The sequence below is a fragment of the Halichoerus grypus genome, chromosome 5 (genome assembly GCF_964656455.1).
Source record: "Halichoerus grypus chromosome 5, mHalGry1.hap1.1, whole genome shotgun sequence".
Classification (NCBI taxonomy): Eukaryota; Metazoa; Chordata; class Mammalia; order Carnivora; family Phocidae; genus Halichoerus; species Halichoerus grypus.
The window spans coordinates 76763981-76787181 of record NC_135716.1 but is presented as its reverse complement, the minus strand read 5'-3'; the positions used below and the strand labels follow the sequence as shown (position 1 = coordinate 76787181).

At 39.1% G+C, this 23201-nt stretch overlaps 1 protein-coding gene across 4 annotated transcripts in view; it reads right to left on the bottom strand.

Annotated features, from left to right (window-relative positions):
• ST18 (ST18 C2H2C-type zinc finger transcription factor) overlaps positions 1-23201 on the bottom strand; it is a 113355-nt gene that overhangs the window by 23428 nt on the left and 66726 nt on the right. For 3 of the 4 annotated variants that reach the window (XM_036099463.2, XM_036099466.2, XM_078072389.1), the window contains 3 exons: positions 17694-17939; positions 10319-10434; positions 344-406 (listed from right to left, as the gene is read on the bottom strand). In XM_036099463.2, the coding sequence (XP_035955356.1) occupies positions 344-406; positions 10319-10434; positions 17694-17939 (425 nt within the window). The remainder of the gene's footprint in view (positions 1-343; positions 407-10318; positions 10435-17693; positions 17940-23201) is intronic. The other variant, XM_078072390.1, reaches the window with a different exon arrangement.

Below are 23201 nucleotides of genomic sequence, written 5' to 3'. Positions count from 1 at the left end.
GGTCACTCTACTATCTTACCTTGGTTTCACTTGAGTCCTAAAGCTAGACAGAACCAAAGCCCTGACATAAACTTTAGCTTTTGGTTTATAACCTGCACAATAGGATCAGGACATTATTTTTAGCCCAAAATCATGATTTCTATACCATATACATAAAAAGCCAGAAGATTTAACTTAGCTTTACTTCTGGAAAACAAAACAAAACAAAACAAAACAAAACAAAACAAAACAAAACAAAACCCCAACTAACTCAGTCTTCAATTCTGGATCCAGATAATATCTTCCTAGAATGGGTGAGAATAAGTATTTACATTAGAATAAGATGTTGTAGGTTGTAAGATACCTGCGATGGGAAGCATAGTTTCCTGTGACGTGGCCACTTCCATCACATCCTGGCGTTGGGCAGCTGAGTCAATAAAAAATACAGTGTTAAAGTCAAGTGGTTTTCACAGATTCATTTGCTCTGTCTATAGGTTATGAGGTAGCTTCTCTTTTCAAGATCAGTTAGCACAGTACGGGACACACAGGAGCTAGTGAACTAAGGAATTGTGTTATCTAGGAACCAGGAGACTAGCTAGAATAATACTGGCATGATCTGAAGGTATTAGTTTTCACCATCACATTAATTCTCTGACTCAAATCATGTAGGAAAGTCATGCTGAAATATATGCCCTAGCAATGTTGTGAGTCAACAACCAATGATGTTTTATCTCTTTGGAAATATAAATGTTATAAACCCACGCTTTATAATGAGAGTGGCTCCTAGGAATATGGGCACCAATCATATAACAGATTTCAGAAAAGAATTTTTGTGAGTTTGAGGGTTTTTTTTTAAGTAGACTCCATGCCCGGTGTGGAGCCCAATGCCCAGCATGGAGCCCAACGTGGGGCTTGAACTCACGACCCTGAGATCAAGACCTGAGCTGAGACCAAGAGTCGGCTGCTTAACCAACTGAGCCACTCAGGTGCCCCAAGGATTTTTGTGAGTTCTTAAGAAAAGGTCATCATAGTAACTTCATATACATTTTAGAAACTGCCTGAAAAAGAAAATCTTTGAAAATACTACATAGCCCGGAAAGGGAAACTGACATTTTAGGTGGGAAAGTTGCTGACAATACAGAAACCTATAAGAAATTTAGTTATTAAAGCTTGGGATCAATTTTATCCAAAGCTTGAAACCATCATAGACAATTGCTAATTAACCACCAAAGCAGTAGGCTCTCCAGGCCATCTGCCAAAGACCAGAGTCTGTATTGATGCATTCCATTGTATTTCAGAAGCTGGTCATCTTCTGTGCATCTTATGTGTCTTTTAAAAATAATGTAAGAGGATTTTCTTCCATAGTTAATAGGTTCCTTGGTTTCTCAGTCGTTTATTTTCCTCTGATGCTGCTAGAAAGTCACTCATTTGGAGTAAGCAGATTGACCCCAGCCTACTCAGTGCTATTTGTGATGGTGTTAATCAGAGGAAAAATCAGTTACGTCATTCAGGCTTCTGGTTTTCTCTGACATGCTGCCTAAAGTGAAGGCTTATCCATATGTGTAGAGTACAGAGTTTACCCCTCTGAAGGGACATTTAGAGATAGACTGCCAACATTCAAGATTTTCTTAAATGTCACCTTCTTAGTTTTCTGTTTTGTTTTGTTTTCCTGTGAGCTATTTTCTAATCATCTTCAGGTAATCTAAAGAAACTATAAGAGTTAGAACATTTCCATCTCTCAGAGAGAGGTTTGATTTTCAGGGCTCAATTCAAGCTGAATTGCCTAGCTCTTCCCCTACCACTTTCCCTAGATGGGATATCAGAAAGGAAAATGTGGAAGCTATATAAACATGTAAACAAGAAAAGGGGAAAAAAAAGAACAATGATTAACATTTGAGCTCAGTTATCTTGTAAGTGCCATTCACCCACTAAATGGAGAAACAATCTTTTCTGAACACTACAACTGGAATATTCAGAGCGTGAGAGATGTGTTGTAATTACCTGGGAATCCCCACTTTAGAAATACATGGCCACCTGGTGTGCAAAAACAGCACTGCATTTATTTTATTTTATTTTTAAATTTTATTTCTATTTTTTAATTATTTCTATCAATACTGCCAGGAGAAGCAAAGAAGTGCCAATGAGTTTTAAACCAGTCAGCTATAAATTAGGGAGTAAAATAGTAAAGTATGCATTTAATTAGCTGCTAATTACTTTTTCTAAGTTTGGTGGTATAAAGAGGTTAAGGAATAAAGAAAGGATTGGAGATGGTGTTGTGGGAAAAGCTTTTGTTTCAGATTCTGATAGCTGGCTTAAATTACAAACCATCAATGAAAAATCTTATCCAATAACATGTGCCCATACCAGTTGGGTGAAACAATCTGGGTAGGTTTGCAAATGGAAGTATTAACACTTAGAGGGGCGCGTGGGTGGCTTTGTAGGTTAAGCATCTGCCTTCAGCTCAGGTGGTGAGCTCAGGATCCTGGGATCTCAGGGTCCTGGGATCTAGCCCTGTGTCAGGCTCCCTGCTCATGGGGAGTCTGCTTCCCCCTTTCCTGCCCCTCCCCTTCCCCCCTGCTCATGCTCTCTCTCTCAAATAAATAAATTTTAAAAATCTTAGAAAAGAAAGTATTAACACTTAGAGAAAGGAAATGAGCCTGTTCCTTCAGTAAGTGGCCCTCAAACTCTAAGGAAATTTATTCTAATCAATGACATTAAAAAACTCTATTTTGCAAACAGTTTCTGGTAATCAATTAAGGTACATTTATCTGTTAGAAACAAAAAGTACCAAAAGACTCCAGCCCAAAACTGCTAGAACTCATACAGGAATTCAGTAAAGTGGCAGGATATGAAATCAGTGGCATTTCTATACACCAACAACAAGACAGAAGAAAGAGAAATTAAGGAGTCGATCCCATTTATAATTGCATCCAAAACCATAAGATAACTAGGAATAAATCTAACCAAAGACGCAAAGAATCTGTTCTCAGAAAACTATAAAATACTCATGAAAGAAATTGAGGAAGAGACAAAGAAATGGAAAAACGTTCCATGCTCATGGATTGGAAGAACAAATATTGTGAGGATGTCAATGCTACCTAGAGCAATCTACACATTCAATGCAATCCCTATCAAAATGCCATCCACTTTTTACAAAGAAATGGAACAAATAATCCTAAAATTTGTATGGAACCAGAAAAGACCCCGAATAGCCAGAGGAATGTTGAAAAAGAAAAGCAAAGCTGGCGGCATCACAATTCCAGACTTCAAGCTCTATTACAAAGCTGTCATCATCAAGACAGTATGGTACTGGCACAAAAACAGACACATAGATCAATGGAACAGAATAGAGAGCCCAGAAATGGACCCTGAACTCTATGGTCAACTAATCTTTGACAAAGCAGGAAAGAATGTCCAATGGAAAAAAGACAGTCTTTTTTTTTTAATTTTTTTATTGTTATGTTAATCCCTGTACATTACATCATTAGTTTTAGATATAGTGTTCCATGATTCATTGTTTGTGCATAACACCCAGTGCTCCATGCAGAACGTGCCCTCCTCAATACCCATCACCAGGCTAACCCATCCTCCCACCCCCCTCCCCTCTAGAACTCTCAGTTTGTTTTTCAGAGTCCATCGTCTCTCATGGTTCTTCTCCCCCTCCGATTCCCCCCCTTCATTCTTCCCCTCCTGCTACATTCTTCTTCTTCTTTTTTTCTTTCTTAACATATATTGCATTATTTGTTTCAGAGGTACAGATCTGAGATTCAACAGTCTTGCACAGTTCACAGTGCTTACCAGAGCACATACCCTCCCCAGTGTCCATCACCCAGTCACCCCATCCCTCCCACCCCACCCTCCACTCCAGCAACCCTCAGTTTGTTTCCTGAGATTAAGAATTCCTCATATCAGTGAGGTCATATGATACATGTCTTTCTCTGTTTGACTTATTTCGCTCAGCATAATACCCTCCAGTTCCATCCACGTCCTTGCAAATGGCAAGATCTCATTCCTTTTGATGGCTGCATAATATTCCATTGTATATATATACCACTTCTTCTTTATCCATTCATCTGTTGATGGACATCTTGGCTCTTTCCACAGTTTGGCTATTGTGGACATTGCTGCTATAAACATCGGGGTGCACGTACACTTTCGGATCCCTACTTTTGTATCTTTGGGGTAAATACCCAGGAGTGCAATTGCTGGATCATATGGTAGCTCTATTTTCAACTTTTTGAGGAACCTCCATACTGTTTTCCAGAGTGGCTGCACCAGCTTGCATTCCCACCAACAGTGTAGGAGGGTTCCCCTTTCTCCGCATCCCCGCCAACATCTGTCATTTCCTGACTTGTTAATCTTAGCCATTCTGACTGGTGTGAGGTGGTATCTCATTGAGGTTTTGATTTGGATTTCCCTGATGCTGAGCAATATTGAACACTTTTTCATGTGTCTGTTGGCCATTTGGATGTCTTCTTTGGAAAAATGTCTGTTCATGAAAAGACAGTCTCTTCAACAAATGGTGTTGGGAAAATTGGACAGCCATATGCAGAAGAATGAAACTGGACCATTCCTTACACCACACACAAAAACAGACTCAAAATGGTTGAAAGACCTAAATGTGAGACAGGAGTCCATCACAATCCTAGAGGAGAACACAGGCAGCAACCTCTTCGACCTCAGCCACAGCAACTTTTTCCTAGAAACATCGCCAAAGGCAAGGGAAGCAAGGGCAAAAATGAACTATTGGGACCTCATCAAGATAAAAAGCTTTTGCACAGCAAAGGAAACAGTAAACAAAACCAAAAGACAACCGACAGAATGGGAGAAGATATTTGCAAATGACATATCAGATAAAGGGCTAGTATTCAAAATCTATAAGGAACTTATCAAACTCAACACCCAAAGAACAAATAATCCAATCAAGAAATGGGCAGAAGACACGAACAGACATTTTTCCAGTGAAGACATCCAAATGGCCAACAGACACATGAAAAAGTGTTCAACATCGCTCGACATCAGGGAAATCCAAAACAAAACCTCAGTGACATACCACCTCACACCAGTCAGAATGGCTAAAATTAACAAGTCAGGAAACGACAGATGTTGGCGAGGATGTGGAGAAAGGGGAGCCCTCCTAAACTGTTGGTGGGAATGCAGGCTGGTGCAGCCAGTCTGGAAAACAGTATGGAGGTTCCTCAAAAAGTTGAAAATAGAGCTACCCTATGACCCAGCAATTGTACTCCTGGGTATTTACCCCAAAGATACAAATGTAGTGATCCGAAGGGGTATGTGCATCCCAATGTTTATAGCAGCAATGTCCACAATAGCCAAACTATGGAAAGAGCTAAGATGTCCATCAACAGATGAATGGATAAAGAAGAAGTGGTATATATATACAATGGAATATTATGCAGCCATCAAAAAAACCCGAAATCTTGCCATTTGCAACGACGTGGATGGAACTAGAGGGTATTATGCTAAGCGAAATAAGTCAATCAGAGAAAGACATGTATCATATGATCTCACTGATACGAGGAATTCTTAATCTCAGGAAACAAACTGAGGGTTGCTGGAGTGGTGGGGGGTGGGAGGGATGGGGTGGCTGGGTGATGGACACTGGGGAGGGTATGTGCTATGGTGAGCGCTGTGAATTGTGTAAGACTGTTGAATCACAGACCTGTACCTCTGAAACAAATAATACATTATATGTTAAAAAAAAAAAAAAAGAAGATAGTAGGAAGGGAAAAATGAAGGGGTGGGAAATCGGAGGGGGAGATGAACCATGAGAGACTATGGACTCTGAGAAACAAACTGAGGGTTCTAGAGGGGAGGGGTGTGGGGGAATGAGTTAGCCTGGTGATGGGTATTAAAGAGGGCACGTACCTGAATGGAGCACTGGGTGTTACACGCAAACAATGAATCATGGAACACTACATCAAACACTAATGATGTAATGTATGGTGATTAACATAACATAATAAAATAAAATTTAAAAAAAGAAACATAAAGCAAAGCATAATTTTTGAAAAAGGATGCAACTATAGTAAGACTTTTACATAACCAGTGTATAACACAGGTACATAAAGATCAGCAGTGTCCACTGAAATGTTCATCTCTCTGGGGATGAAAACGAGGAGAGAACCATGAGGTTTCTATAGAGTTAATTTCCTAAGAATTCATGATTAAATTCTATTTCAAAATAGAATTTCATTTTTCTGTTCAAAATGGTAATGCAGGTTAATTATCAATCTTTTACACTACATTTAGTTTGGAATGACTCTCACAATTTCCAAAAATCTACCTCCAGAGGATGAAAATTTGCCATTTTTGAAGATATTCAGAGTAATATGAAGAAACAAAATCCATACAAAGATTTTAAAAACTTGAAGTAACTCCACAAGGGAGTAAGTATATGGCTGGCCCCAAGTCACCTCTGGGAAGAAACAATGTTCAGTGACATTGAAACTCTAGTGTGTTTGGTACTCATCCATCACGTTGCTCCAGCTACCAAGTTCTAGGTGAACATTAAACTCATAAGAGAAAATCATATTTGAGCCAGTAATGTTTGCCTATTAAATCCATAAAGAATGCAGTCTAAGATTATTTAAAAATCAGTCACATATCAACACAATATATCAGTGTTGCACTAGGAATAATTTCATTGAACACTTTCTATGTGCAAGGCCTGTAACAGCATTTGAGATGTGTTCCCTGCTCCCAATTCACTGTTTGTGTAGTTGGGGAAGTAAGAGGCACTGCAGTAAATATTATGTACCAATGGTGTGGATGTAGGAGACAACAAAATCAATGAAAGAAGAACACCCTTGCCCTCCTGGGGCCTCCACTCTTGTTGGGAAGGCAGACAACAGAGAATATGGGCAAGCAAAATGTATGAGTGCATTAGAAGGTGATAAATACTGAGGGACAACAGGAGTTCCAGAAACAGGGGATAGGAGCATCAGGGCTGGGATTGGGGGATGATAGTAGCTAGGAAGACTCCTCATGTAAGTGACATTTGAGAGAAGAGCTGAGGGAGGATGAGGAGCTATGGCCCCAGCAGACATCTATGGCATAGGGAATAGCAACAGTGAGGCCCTGAAGCCTTAGGGAAAAAGCAGGAGAAGAGGCGGCTGGTGGAGAGGGAGGGGTAGACCATACCCTAGGGTTCTGCGGGGAGGGGAGAGCTCATTCCCCATGTGCCATTGGAAATGGGTCCGGAGGTGATGCAGGCCTGGGAGTCCTCAGAGTAGAGATGGTTCTGATACCGAGAACCCGAGGGACTGAGTGTAGACAGAGGTGAGAAGAGGTTCCAGAACTAACCTCTGGGACATTCCATCTTTGGAAAGGCTGCACCAGAGTCTAAGCAGGAGTAACAGGTGAGGTGGGAAACTGTCCCAAGTTGTGGTACCCTAGAAGCCAGGTGCAGAGGACAGAGGAGGAAGTGATCAGCTCTGTCAAATCTGGCAGCCCCATCAAGTAGGGTCAAGAAGACCAAGATACCACACAGAGATGGGTTCCCTGGAGGGCTTAAGGATGGTTGTGGTGGAACGATGAGAACGAAGGCCTATCTGGGAGAAATTCAGGAGAGAAACAGAGTCACACTTTCTTGAGGAGGTTAAGTACGAAAGGAAGAAGAAACAGGGGGTCAAGGTGAAAGCCAAGTCAAGAGAGGGGTTTTAATTTTTTTTTGTTAGAAAAACTGAAACATACTTTTGTACTGATTCAGAAGAGAATGATTCAGATTCAGAAGAGATTCAGAAGAGATCATACAGATGCTGGTGGCTAAGTGGAAGAGTTACTTTTTGCTAGAAACTCTCATTAATTGGCAGCTTTGAATATATTTGTGTATGAATATACTTTAACATTTCACCATTTACATACAGAGAATATTTTCCTGCATGCCACTCACTCCCTCACGTGAAGCACCCGAGCAGGACTATACTGCCTGCGAAGGATGTAAGGGTAGAAAAACAATGGATCCTGGGCGCCTGGGTGGCTCAGTTGGTTAGGCGACTGCCTTCGGCTCAGGTCATGATCCTGGAGTCCCTGGATCGAGTCCCGCATCGGGATCCCTGCTCGGCAGGGAGCCTGCTTCTCCCTCTGACCCTCCACCCTCTCATGCTCTCTCTATCTCATTCTCTCTCTCAAATAAATAAATAAACTCTTAAAAAAAAAAAAAAAAGAAAAACAATGGATCCTGCTTTGTGTTTGCCTGAAACACCTCCCACTTCTCCTCCTCACTTACCATCTATCCTGGTATCTCTACTCCCCTGCCAGATAACTGGAGGTGAAGTGGAGAAGGAACTTAGGAGCGATTGCCATCAGGACATTTTCTTTAGTCGTCCTCCTGTGTCTCTAAAGGGCCTTATTTCTGTGTTCTCTGTGGGCTTCCCTTTTGCCCTGTCAGGGGCCAGCAGCATGTGCACCCTCAAGGCCTCAAGAGCACTCTATCCCTTTCTTTCTATAGTTTCTCTAGCCTCATGATCTCATGTCTGAATCTTTACATCAGTGTTTTATTTTATTTTTTTTCACATCAATGTTTTAGATGATCTTCCAGCTTCAGAATAATTTTGCACGCTGTTCTTCCTAAAGCGCTACACCGTTAATTCACTTTCCTGTTTAAACCCCTGTGGTTGGCTCATGCAAACCTGCAACCAGGCACTCTTCTTAGGGCCCCGTCCTGCTTGAGTCCACGCCTGCACTCTCTGTCTCTCCACATCTGGCTAGTCCTCAGGGCTCAGCTCAGGGCCCCTGCTCCCCGAAACTTTGTTCCTGCTCCGGCTCTACTGTAGTCTTAACTAGTACTTCTTGCTGTCGAGTGCCCTGGTCTTTAAACTCTCCTGAGTCACAGAACCCTTTGAGAAGGTGATGAAAGCCATAAAATCCCTTACCCAAATAATCATTTGCATTAAGTGTTATAAGGTTCATAGACTCCCTGAAGTACTGACTTGGATCTTCTGGGGTCAGTAGGTGTCAGATTAAGAACTTCTGATCAAAATATAAACATTTTTTCGACTCATTCACCCGACCCAGAAGCAACATTGTCTATCCCGATACCCTGTTAATTTCCTTCAAGGCACTTTCCAGAAGGGCAGAGTTCACTTCAAATTTGTTCCCCCTATATTCCCAGCATCTGATATATGCCTAGAACATCACATAGTAGGCAGGCAAAAAATAGTTACTGAATAAATTAACAATTATTCCACTGCCAGAGAGAGAATAATATCTAGACCCAACTAGTCCTAAAAAGATGTGACTCTAAATTTAAGAATGGATTCTGGATCTTTCACTCCATCATCACAACTGACTTTATAGTATCACTGAACTCATCATCATGAAAAATGTTAAATGATTTTTAACGGAATCCCAAAATTAAATGGAAAAATTCCCCTCAAGAAAAAGCTGGCCTCTGCTTTCGAGGAGAATCTATGAGTCTGTTAGAGAGGTTAGACCTATGGGTAATAGGTTTTTTGTATCATCCATATGCTAACGATACTATAATTATGTTATGGAAAGAAACATTAACTTGCTGACAGACTTTAGGGACTTTATATTTATTGCAGAGTCAAAAAGAAAATGGCTGCCATCTGTACCTTAAACACATGTCATATTTTTAAAATTTCAATGCAATAATTATTTAAATCCTAACTAAATGTGATTAATTTTTCAAAAAATTTCAATAGAGACATGAATTAATGTACTTCCCCATTAAAAAATGTTTATGCCTTTAGTGGGCAAAATGCAATAATCCTGCTTAGAATACTATGTCTTAATGGTCTATGCCACAAGCAGTGATAATTACCGCACAATGAAAACATACTATCCACTAGGCATTTTGTATATTCTTATAGATTGTTTCCTTAGATTTTCACAATTTCATGAGATGACTATTGATAGCCCTGCTTTACATTTAAGAAACTGGAGGTTCAAATGAGTTTAAAAACTATGTCTAAGTCTACGAAACTAGTAAATGGTACTCTGGAGACGCTGAGTTCAGCCTGACTCAGTGGAGCAGAGCACAATGAAAGGTTCTGATCAGCCAAACAAAACAAAACAAAACAAAACACATAAACATTTCTAGTTGCTTTATATTGTTTTTGTTTTTTCAATCATCTCTTAGCATGAAATCATGTCATGTACACTTTTTTTCCCCATAATCCTCTTAGTTCTAAGCATAAATTTAGTTATGTATGGAACATTTAACTATTGACTGGCTGAAATTGTCCTAAAACATTCCTAAAGTCAACTTATAAACCAGGATATTATTACTCAAAATTTTGAACTTGAGTCTCCTAATTCTAGAATCTCACAGAATATGCCAGTGAAGATCGCTTACGTGATTAGTTCTTTTTTGAGATCTCTTGCATGGAGCTTGGGTTTAGGGCTTGGGATGGAGGCCTCTCCAGGAAACTTTTTTTCCTCTAAATTTTCTAGAGAGTTCACTGGATCTTTCTGGAAGAAAAAAAATACAGAAGCACAGAAGGCATTAGGCCACCCTGTAAAGACAACTGTATTTGAAGTCATCAGGGAGGAATTTGAGTTTTAGCTTAATGACTTAGCTGCAATTCTTCATAGGATTTGTACATAAAATTAATAAGGTAATAAGTATAAGGATATATCCTGATTATTATGGACCTCTATCCTTGGTGAAGAAAAATTGCAATTCATGGGGGACAACTTTAAAAGTTCACATTTTGGCAAATATAACTACAGAGGCATTTCTTGAGCTATATAACGAATACATTTCAGATTTTATTGTATAATGAATGTTTCCTAGAGAACATAGGAATAGTTCTTTATATACACAGCAGTCATTGATAAAACAAAAGAAATATTGCAAAAATGAACGACAAATTTTTAAACAAAAAAGAATAAGTAAATTTAGGTTAACAAAATGTCCTTTCTAACATACAAATAAGTAAGATTTAAATTGTTTGTTTAAATATGTAATAAGTGGTCCACAATATTTAGCCACTGAATTTTATTTTTTCCGGATAATTACTTTTATTGTCACATCACTTCCTATTTTTCTTAAGTTACCTCTTTTGCTAAGTTGGTATCTCGTAATGCTTTAGTCATTGGATGGAATTTCTTGCTAGATTATCACTAATTTTTGTGGCCTTCTGTTAAGCTTAATACTGATCTTGATTTCATAAGGAAGATTTAGTAACCCTTTCAAATAATTTATTTACCATCTGATATATTATCTTACAGAAGACTAATGATGGTTTTCCTCAATTACATGATTAGCTTACTTACATCTTAAGCTTATATCCAGTAAATATAATACTTCCTGGATTTAATATTAAAATCAGATTAACTAATATAGAAAACTGTATTCTAATTCTCAAAAGTACTGATCTCTTTAAAACGAGAAAACTTTGGGGCACCTGGGTGGCTCAGTCGTTAAGCGTCTGCCTTCAGCTCAGGTCATGATCCCAGGGTCCTGGGATCGAGCCCCGCATCAGGCTCCCTGCTCTGTGGGAAGCCTGCTTCTCCCTCTCCCATTCCCCCTGCTTGTTTCTCTCTCTCACTGTGTCTCTCTCTGTCAAATAAATAAAATCTTAAAAAAAAAAATAAAATGAGAAAACTTATTTGAATTATTCAAGGTAAATCTCATTTAAATTAAATGGATATAAACATGTGATGGCAAAATTTAATTTTAATAATCCTAAGTCTATACTCAAAATCAATGGAAAAACAAATACCTGGGTTTTCCGCACCAAGGAAAAATTCTACACCTTGATCTCAGTCATAAAGGTAAGTGTAATTTTTTTCATTAATTACTTGGATAGCAATTCAGTCATTTTCCACAAAACCATACAGCGATAAATACATTGGTAAACTATCTCAAGTAACTCTATCTTCAGGCCAAATAAATAAAACCTCGTTTGGTACAATTTCTTCCTTCATATTATTTATAGTTCTAAGTTGTCATATTTTAAAATTGGTATATGTTTGAAAATAGTAGGAGATAATAGTACACCACTTAAAAATAAGGAGAAATGGGTGCTTGATTATAGGTGCCCTTTAAGATACAAAGAGAAGTACCACTTTAAAGCTACTTCCATGGAATCTATAGCAAAATAGATGGATGGTGCTTCTCCTTTTCAAGTTTTATACTATAAATGCCCAACATGAGGCAATTCCTAATTAGAAGACCTATGTACTATGGTGAGGGCTGTGAATTGTGTAAGACTGATGAATCGCAGACCTGTATTCCTGAAACGAATAGTACAGTATATGTTAATAAAAAAATTAAAATAAATTAAAATAAAAATACTGATTACGGGAGCAAAAAAAAAAAAGACCTTAAACCTGATAATGCCACCCTCTATTCCATTTGGTGCTATCTGGATTTCACCCAGGTAGTGTTTTCTGCTACAATTTATAAATGTCTTGGCTTTTTGAAAGTCGATACAAATGCTAAATCCAATATTGCCTCAGTGTGGAACAGCCTTTGTTTTTCTGTTTAGATGCTAATTTTTTTTTTTAAATGGCATACAGTGAATTTTATCTTTATGATAAAATTAAGAACAAAGTATTCCTAAAGGCATGTACATTTATAGATGAACATATAAATTTTATCAGCTATCATTTGACTGCTGAATCTATACATTATGGGAGACAAGGGAATAAGGGATTTTGAAAAAAATCATCAATTATGAAAATTTAAATTATTATTGTAACTAAAATGTATATAAAAATAATGCTTGCAGAATATATGGTATTTAATTTGGTATAGTAACATGTGGTAATGTTTTAAAAGGATAATTTCACTGGATATGAGCTTTTAAATATTTCGTGGGTTCTTCTAAAAACTATGGACTCGTATGCATGCAATTACATTATGAAATGATTGTCTTTTCCCCTTTTCTTTGCTCAGCATCCTATCCCAAGAAACCTGCAGAAAGCATATGTACTAAAATACAGGTGACCATCATTGAAAGAATTCTTAATTTTGTTGCACAATCACTTTATATTAGATGAATTTTTAAGAAGCACCCAGTAAAAAATAAGCCAATGTCATTTGGAAGAATTATTTTGAAATTTAAAATATAATTTTAAAAATAATAATTTTATCCTGTGGACATGTAAGAGAGAATCTGGCATATATGTGTTGTGTTTAGAAAGTATATGGATGCAATGAAATTCCTTCAATGTACAGATGGAAGTTTATATTGATTTCAGTAAAGACCAGAACATAATGGTAACATGAATAACAGATAATAGCATCTGGCACTTTTAACATTTTAAGCCCTGAAATCTTTGGAGAACTGACAGTTGAATGGAACTGACAGCCCTAGTTATTTCTCAGCACTTTCCTTTTGAGATTTTTTGAGTTTTTTCCAGATTCAGGATTTTTTTTTAGGGGGCATCTGGACAGGCTATTTCACTAAGAGAGACAGACAATATTTTCTGAAAATTACCACCAAAATTAAGCAACTGTTGTGCATATGAACTAGATAACAATGAATTAGAAATAATCGCTCCGTTTCTGGTTGTGCGTGTGTGTGTGTGTGTGTGTACGTGTGTGAGTGTTGTGTGGGCTAAGGGTGGAGGTGCCCGTGGGAAGGACAGGGTGTCAGATTAGGAGCCGATCACCACCCGGTCTTCAAACATTCACAGTATATTGCCTGAGCCGAGTGCAGCATCCAGGTGGGGCTCATTGGAAAAGACAGGCACGGACCACTTCCTGTGACTGGTTTGTGTGGTCGTGTCCTGTAGATCACGCTCAGGGGAGGTTTGGTCCTGCTGCCCTGGGAAGCACTGTAGACCACTGTTGGCTTCCCCGCGCCTCACCAAGCACCATTTCTTCTTCCTTCTCTTTTTCCCTTCCCTTTCTAATTGTCCTCAATATTCCCTAGCTGTTGCCACTTTTTGATGTGCTGTTTAACCTTTTCCTTCTCTCCATTCTCTTCCTTCTCCTCTTTCTTCATCTTAGGGAAGCCCAGGCCCATTTCTTAATTTCTATAGGACCAAGGACCAACAATTTAACCTCCTTGAGCCTCAATTTTCTCCTCCAAAAACTTTGGCAATAATCCTGCTTTTCATGACTGTTAGGATAATGAGACATGACTGTTAGAATAATAAGATTATTCTTACTGAACTCAGTGTCCCTCTGGTACCTTCACAACGAGGACGTTGAATACAGTCTATTTTTTCAAAATAATAACTACCAAGTATCACAGTTCTCATTTATAAGATTCAGAAGAGGGCGATAAATACTGTCTATTTGTAGATTACCTCAGCACAGACGAAGGCACAAAGAAGGAGGGGTGAAAAACTGTCTTACGGAGTTACAGTGCTGCAGAAGCACTTTTGTGTGAGTGTGTCCCCATCAGGTATAGTTTCCCCAAGCAATGAGTCACTCATGCTCAGATCACCATGACAATAAAAATTAAGCTTAAAAAATATTTTGTCGGGGTGCCTGAGTGGCTCAGTTGGTTAAGCATGGGACTCTTGATTTAGGCTCAGGTTGTGATCTCAGGGTATTGAGATCAAGCCCAGTGTGGGGCTCTGTGCTGGGTGTGGAGCCTGCTTAAGATTCTTTCTTTCCCTCTCCCTCTTCCCCTCCCCCCAAGCTCGCAAGGGTGCACTCTCTCTAAAAAAACAATTTGTCAACTCAAACCTAGGGCAAGCACCTTGATTCTACGAACTCACTTAGCATCTTCAAAGTCCTCTTTTGTCGTTCTTAGTGACACTGAATCTCCACAAAGCTTCTCAATTCCAGATTCCAGAATGCTTAGGTTGCAAACTGTAGCAGTAAAAGTCTGTACTGTCAGACCTGAATAAGTAAGCCATTCTGAAAAGAGCAGAAATCTAATCTAACCAAATCCATTTTCCCCATGAAATTGCTGGGAAATGAAACAGTGTCACAGGGGGCGCCTGGGTGGCTCAGTCGTTAAGCGTCTGCCTTCGGCTCAGGTCATGATCCCAGGGTCCTGGGATTGAGCCTCGCATCTGGCTCCCTGCTCAGCGGGAAGCCTGCTTCTCCCTCTCAGACTCCCGCTGCTTCTGTTCCCTCTCTCGCTGTGTCTCTCAAATAAATGAATAAAATCTTAAAAAAAAACCACTGTCACAGATATATAAGCATTAGATAAGAACATACTCCAATTGAATCCATGAAGCTGCCAAGGTGAATCCAGATGTTTTTTGGAATTATGCAAAAAAAAATGAGATTGGAAATAAAGAGAATATTTGTTATGAGACCTCATTTTCTGGCTATCTGAGTGATAAGAGGTATAGCCAAGGAGGTTCTTGAAGTACTTACTAGACCTCCAAATGAGAGGAATGTCTCAGAATGTGAGTACATTGTCGACATTGTTGCCGAGGCCAAAAATTATAACCCAGTTAAAACAATACAAGAGACCCTAAATGAAAACAAGAACCCACTTAATACAAATTTGCTTCATTACTACTCAGGACTGAATCAGTATGTCTGATATTGGAAGGAAGATTTCTGGTGATTGTTGACCATGGTCCATTTATAGCAGTCACAAGGGTGGGGACAGAAAGTTTAGGTCCCACCCTGCACATGACACTGAGATGCTCCCAAACAATGTAGGTTTTATCCTAGTGGGATTCATCCAAGAATAGGAGCACAGTTATGCTTGCTTTGTAAATATAGTCCTTCATGTGACATGAGACTTTAACTGAACCCCCCATCAACAGATCTTCTAACTAGGATTGGGTTTCCTTTTGGTGGTGTAGAGTGGGATATGCCATGATCCGGTCCACTATTGGACTAGCTGGGGATGAAGCAGTTTTATGAATGAGAGGGTATTCCCTTTCTCTAAAGCTGGCTTCTACAGAGTGGGATTGGATCAATAATCTTGATCTCATCGTGATTGTGCTTCTCAACAACTTACACTGCTTCCTTACCTCCATTTTGGACCAGTTGTGCAGAATGATCAGTTAATGTGCATACTGACAGATTTCCAGATTATAAAAATAAACAACAGTTAGGTGTGACTTCTGTTATTTTGCACAAGTCCAAAATGGCAGGGGGGGAATGTGGTGGTTGGAAGAGGTATGTGTTTGCCCATCTGTGGTCATCACTTAAGGTAAACCAGCTTCTAATACTTTGCAGGTATTAGTTTTATAATGATCAGAGTCAAACATATATTATTTTTAGAAATGGTTCTTCTAAAATAGTGTTATGATAGATTAACTAAGACCATCCCTAAATACTCGAGGCAAATTTTGTAAAGCCAAGCAGAACAAAATGACTAAGACTAGAATGGCAGAATTGAATTAGAAACTGCTGTTGTGTGAATTCCCCTCCCACTTCTCTGTGATGGTGTGGGTGGTGGTGACACAGAGTCTACCTTGGATCCTGGGGTATCCTCCAGGAACCCATCCCTGACCACTGTACATAAGGTTGGCATTCCTTTATTTCTTCATTGTGTGCCTGCTCGTGCTATTCCATTTGTCACTGTATTTATTTACCTGTCAGTGTCCCTACCAGACTGAGCATACATGTGGGGGAAGTTTGTCCCATTTGGTGCTGCTTCCCTGGGACCTATGTTACTTCCGGATATGGAGATGCCAGGGAAAGTGTGCTGAAGGAAGCAAGGAAGGAGGGAGGGAGTGAAGGAAGGAAGGAGGAAAGGAAAGGAAAAGGGAAGAGAGAGAGAGAGGGAGGGAAGGGAGGGGTAGAGGAAGGAATGAAAGAAGGAAGGAGGGAGTGAAGAAGGAAGGAAGGAGGGAAAGGAGGGAGGGAAGAAGGGAGGAAGGAACAAAAGAAGGGGAATTGGAGAAACAACCCAATCTTGTGATCACTACTGTTTATGTCAACTTATGCTCTGAGATGTTAAAGCATATGCTAAAATCAAATTAGTTTTTCCCCCCAAAGTTTCTGTACTTCAAAAAGATGAAAAAGGTGGTGCACCCTTCCAAAGACAGTGGCTATTTTATTTCTTTAAACATAATCAACCGGCAAGTATCAACAATTGTCCCGACAAACAGCAAAGCAAAGTGAATCACTACTGTAACAATTAGGGTCACACTTGCAATGATATAGAGTCTAAATAGTGGAGGTTTCTGGCCATGAATTCTTTTGGACGACACTAAATCATGGCTAATTAGACTAGGCCAGGCGGCTCAAACTAGGGAGATGCAGGCTTGATGAACCTGTGCAGTCACGACACCTGGCTACTCCAAAGACAACCAAACACACAAATGCATCTCCTTGACTTTGAGATTGATACAGTTTAGACACCCATGATCCAAACACCTTAGCCAATGGCTCTATACGTAGACAGGCTAGCATAGTTCCTTCATGAAACCAAGGAAAGGATTTTGACATGACTCTTACTCATCCCTGATTTGATTTCATTTTCTACCCTCTGGTTCAGAAAGAGTTAGTAAGCTGGCATTTCAGTGTTGAGTAATACACTGCACCTTACGGGCTGCTGTATCGGAAGGGATGTCTAATATAATCTCTCACGCAGTGCACACAATTGCAGCCCTGATGGGGATCCAATTCACTCAGTGACATCATTTTAGTCAAGTGACAGAAAAAGTTGGATTCATTTATCAGTTTCTGATGAAATTTAAGATCATCACTTTACCAAAATCTAAAACAAGGTACAGAATTATGTATTATCTAAACAGGAGTACGAAAAGTAACGTAGGAGGAAAAAGCTAAGAATACTCTCCAATCATGCTCTGTCTTAAACTTAGTGATTGACATATTGAAACAATACCTCTTTCTCCTCCTCTGTCTTCCCATGAGTTTTGCTATAGTTGATAGGAGTATCCCAGCCCTCTTGATCACAGAGAGCCTGATAGAATGCTGCATTGACCAAAATGCTGCTTGTTTTGAATGGGGAAGAGGAAGGAGTTGGAATAGAAGTGTTAGAGGAAGTTAGGGGTGCAGCTTTGTCCAGGATTCGATTTTTTTTCAGGCTTAAGTCCAATGTGCCATTTTCATCCACTTCTATCTCGGCTCCCTGGTATACAATAGGAAACAGAAAAACATTTAAGCAGTTTGCAGTTACAGCCTAGCCATGTGGGGCTTTTAAGGGATAATTTTAAATGCAAGCTTTTATGTAAGTATATCTGATTTAAAATCTAGCTTTCTGATTTGCTTTGGTTAATGTTCAATTCTTAGGCAGACTTTTAAGAGCAGCACCATTAGTGAGCTTCATGTTTCTGGGTTTAAACAAAGTAGAGTCTAATATAAATAAGATGTTCCAAATGCTAAATGTATTGGCTAACCCTGTTTTATATATTTTTTTGAAGTTTAGCTTTAAATCTCCTTTTCTGGTTTGCAGAATTATCACTTTCAATTCATCACTTATAGCATTAACACTTGAGTTTATAAAAAGGCCCAGCACTACTTCCCAGCTCACCCCCCGATGCAGTATTAATCTAACGTGAATATATGCAAAAATAACCAGCTGCAAGAGAATTTTTATTGGAATATTAGATTAATACGAACGTGACCTTTTCCCCTGGGTTACTTGAACCAGAAAAGCTTTGTTAACGTGAGGGGCGGGGGCAGGGGCAGGAGGCAGACAGGGCAAACCGTTGTTGATTCCGGAAGCCTTCAGGTATCTGCGGCCATCAGGCCTGCTTGGAGGTAAGTTGTAGAGGGAAACTTGAGAATAAAGCTGGATTCTTTTCCAGACGCTTAGTATGAGACTTAAAACTCACTATACCTCACGGCATTTCTCCTTGGGATAGAGCTGGCTATCTTTTTGTTGTTGTTGTTGTTGTTGCTGTAGTTTAAGGTACGAGTCCCAACAACTGCCCACGTGCTCTGGATCTTCCGAAGGATGCATGCCTAAGGATGGTCCCTGTGCTGTCGCCAATTGTGAACACTGCCATGCAGTAGGACTCCGAATGCGGGAAGAGCTCGCTTGTCTTTTTCCTAAGTGGGTCAGATAAATACCTCTCCGTATTTTCACTATCATCCATCAATTCACAATTAAATCTTGGACAACGTCTCAGCTCTTTTCCCTTTTGGCTGGCAAAGCAGGAGTCTCTTTGAATACGTTAGCAAGATCCCTAACCCATATGGTAGCCAGTTACTTCCCCGGGGGGATTTATTTTAACTCCCCATTTACACTCTGCCTTCCCCCTCCCCAGCAGTTGCCGCTGAGGTGTGGGCCAACATAGCTGTGCTCCAAAGGCTCACTGCTTGCACCTGATTTGGAAAATGAGGCACCTCTTCAGTTTGCTTGTTTCACCTGCATAGTTCCTATTTTCAATCTCTCAGCCTCTGAGGTAGATATGCTTTGTTATATTTGTGGGAGGTAAATATACTTCTAATATGTTTGCACTAAGATGCTTTGGCTATGTCTTTCTGTCCTTTTTAGCAAATAGTTTAATCTCCTGTGATAGTTTTAAGCCCTGAATTTGACAGTACAGCTTATCCGGGATAATAACTTAGTAACCACAACATCTTATGCCATCTGTATAATATCAAATACGTTTTTATACCAGCATTAATAAACCTTAGTTACAAAACTCCAAGATATTAACCATATCAGTGCCATGTGCTCTCTCCGTGGTACAACAATGTATTCTGCTGTGAGCACATCAAAATAATTCTTGGCTTCATAGCTGATATGTAACCATAGCAATGAAACAGAGCTATAGTAATCAAGTTTAATGGCCAATGTAAAGTAAAATGCTAAATATTGTAGTTGCTGACATTTTTCATTAAAAAAAAATTTAAAAAAAACTTGGGTTAAGACTGCACAACCAACATTCACATAAAATTCCAGACCTCTGTGACAGATGGCTTAGGAAAAAGAAGCCATGTGACTGGGCTGCAGAGTTTTATAGTGCAAAACCCATAAATAGTGCAGATTCGATCTCCCTGAAAAAAATATCAACTATTCCAAGACAACACCAATATATATTTTAGTTTTTGCAGAAAAAAATTCCAAATAGTAAACAAAAAAATTAGAGATTCTCGGAGTTGTTATGTTTTACATCTTGAGTAATCACGAGCTGATTGGGGAAAAAAAAATCATTCCTAATGTTTAAAAGAGGCGCTCTTGTATATCCTGCGCCCCAGCCGGCTGCTCTGAGCACCTGACTTGACAGGGAGAAAGCACGTTTGGGCAGCAGGGTACAGATGGGCTTTAAGTGAGCGCACAGATGCATTCAACAATTACACACAGTACCAGAGAAGGGTCCCTTTCTGCCCATAGATGGGTGGATCACACGTTTACTGCATGGATTTTTTATTCAGAGCCGTATCAATAGACATCACTTCTGTCTGTGCTTGAAACTCCAAATGGCAGCACACAAAGGAGGGGGTGGTGGGAGAGGCCACAGGAGCAAGAGGGCATAACATTCAGCTGACATGGACCCCCACTGCTGACTTCTAGCATTCTGATTTCTAAAAGTGCCATTCGCTGTTCTGGATCCTTATTTTAGTCATTTAAATTTAAATTTAAAGGGTTTTTTTTTGAGGGTAGACGTAGGTCTAATACTATTCATGTACTTTCCAAGTTAGGGCCAACATCAAGGACCATCACTTTCAGCCAATTTTGAGGTACCGATGCCATGTATGATGTATTTATTAATTAAATTATTGAGAAAGCACTTAACGTTTTCAAGCTTCCATATTTTGGGGGAAAGAAAATTGAAAAATATATTGTTCCTGCCTTCAAGGAGCTTATGTTATACGTAGAGGAGATTGTTAGTGAAAGGTAATTTAATAAATACGAATTATTATTCAACTGAAAGCTGAAATAATTATTTGTTATATAATCCTTATGTGCACCATAAAATGAGAAGTGATTCAGATGCCCATCAACAGAGAAATGATTAATGAAATTATGCTACGTCTATTTAATGGCACATTATGCAACCAGTAAAATGATAATTACGAGGATTATGTTACAACAAGGAAAAGACGTCTATTATGGAAAGCAGGAAACAACCTGGCATTCCTATTATGCCTACAACCAGGGGAAAAGGGTAGAAATTTGTTTCCTGAAGAACAAAAGGGAAAACACAGAAATTACTCTACTTGTATTTAAAAGATAGTCTTAAGGCCAGTCTCCAATAGTTTCCAGGCAAATGACAGCATGATAATGTTCTAACAATTAAAAATTACACATTCAAAGATGGTAATGAGAGAAAGATAACTTTGCCTTAAAGTTCTACTGTGAAAAGTATTAACTTTCAAAACATAGATATAACAAGACACCACTGTTTTCTGTATTTGTCAGGTTTTCTATTAACACAAGAGGGGTCACCCGCCATCTTTTCCTTTTTGACTTGGATACTAGGAAGTGCAAAAATTAAGTGTCCCTCAGCTTAGGTTTCTGCTGTAATTAGCTTCTGGTTTTCATCCTCTGGCTTATGTTCTTTCACTTTTGCTTCAGGGTCCTTTGTTTGGGGAGTATCTTCTCTGTATTGAAAGCTATCTGAAATATGTTTTCAAAGTAGGCAGGGTATTAACAATAAAAAACGAAATTAAAGTATCTTATTCTTACCAAATAGTAATTGAGTATTAACACAGTTAAGTTCAGAGTGTAAACTTGTGAAATTTACTCAACATAAATAGAATGATGGAATTCAGGGGAGAAATCAGTGTCTGACATAAGGTATGAAATTAAAATTAAATTTATAACCATTTTCCAAAAATCTTTGAGACTTGGAACCAAAGTCAGTGAAAATTCTTAAGTTGGCCAGCAGTCTATATAAGACATGATGGTAAGATCTTTAAGAACATAAGAAGTTGGACAGGTATGAGTTAAAATTTTAGTTCCAACAGTTATAGCTGTGCCAGTTGGAGAAAATTATTTAATGTCCCCATACTACTATTTCTTCATCTGCTAAATGGGATGATACCTTCTTTACAGAATTTCTGGAAGGATTAAAAAGAATTAATATAAGCAAAGTGCTTATTTACAGTGCCTGGCACATAGTAGGTGTTCAATAAATGACAACTTAATAATAATAATAATTTGATTGGGTTTCCAAATGCCAAAAGACACATCCCTATGCTACCGCATGCAGAGGTAAAGAGAGAATTATTAAATATGTACACACAGATCAGTTGGTTCCTTGTGATCTCCGACCCAAGTCTCTCATAACATTTCACTCAAAATATATGGTATAATCTGACATGACATTAAAGTTACTGAAAAAGGGCTGCTTTTGGATTCTAACCCTCCCAAGAGCCATCAGGCTATTTCTGATATCAGGCAGCGAGGATGGTGACGTATTATCATGTTGTTTCTAGGCCTTACTCAAGCACAAAACAGACTTTGAACTTTAAACATTTCAAGCAAGTGTCAGTTTTTTGTTTTCTTTTAAGGCACACTGTGCATATGCCACTTTGTCTAAACAGGTGGGGAAAACACCAAAACAAACAACAGAATGCTTGGCAAGCAGAAGTGATCAGGATAAAGATAGACCGTGTGCATGTTCCTACCTCTGCTGCTGAGGGTGGGAGGAAGGAAGGAAACGGGGAGTGTCTCCGACACGTGCTGGCACGTGCTCTCAGGGGCCAGAGGACAGCCTCAGCACTCAGCAAACCCAGGGTGCTCATTCTATGCCTGCCACCTGTTTCTACTGAATGCTGCGCTCATAACAGCAGCAACGTGGCCAGACCGAAGGGGGAGTGTTTGAGGTTGTGGCCCATGAACGTTTTACAAACTCATATTAATTCCAAATTAAAACAAAGGACATTATACCAATCTTAGAACCAATGAAAGTACTAGTTTCAAGAGAGGCTCATACTTCAGACAAATTACCCTTAACCATTATGATACCCACTAATATTGATATTACTAATTTTTTCTTCTGACTTGACTCCTCAGAGATACTTAAAGCAACATACAGGTAATTTTGGTGGTGTAGATGTGTTGTGTACATGCTGGATTGTATTTTTTTTTAATTTTATTTTATTACGTTAGTCAACATTCACTACATCGTTAGTTTTTTTTTATTATGTTAATCACCATACATTACATCATTATTTTTGATGTAGTGTTCCATGATTCATTGTTTGCGTATAACACCCAGTGCTCCATTCAATACGTGCCCTCTTTAATACCCATCACCAGGCTAACCCATCCCCCCACCCCCTCCCCTCTAGAACCCTCAGTTTCTTTCTCAGAGTCCATAGTCTCTCATGGTTCGTCTCCTCCTCCGATTTCCCCCCCTTCATTTTTCCCTTCCTGCTATCTTCTTTTTTTTTTTTTTTTAACGTATAATATTTTAACAAATGAATAATTCTT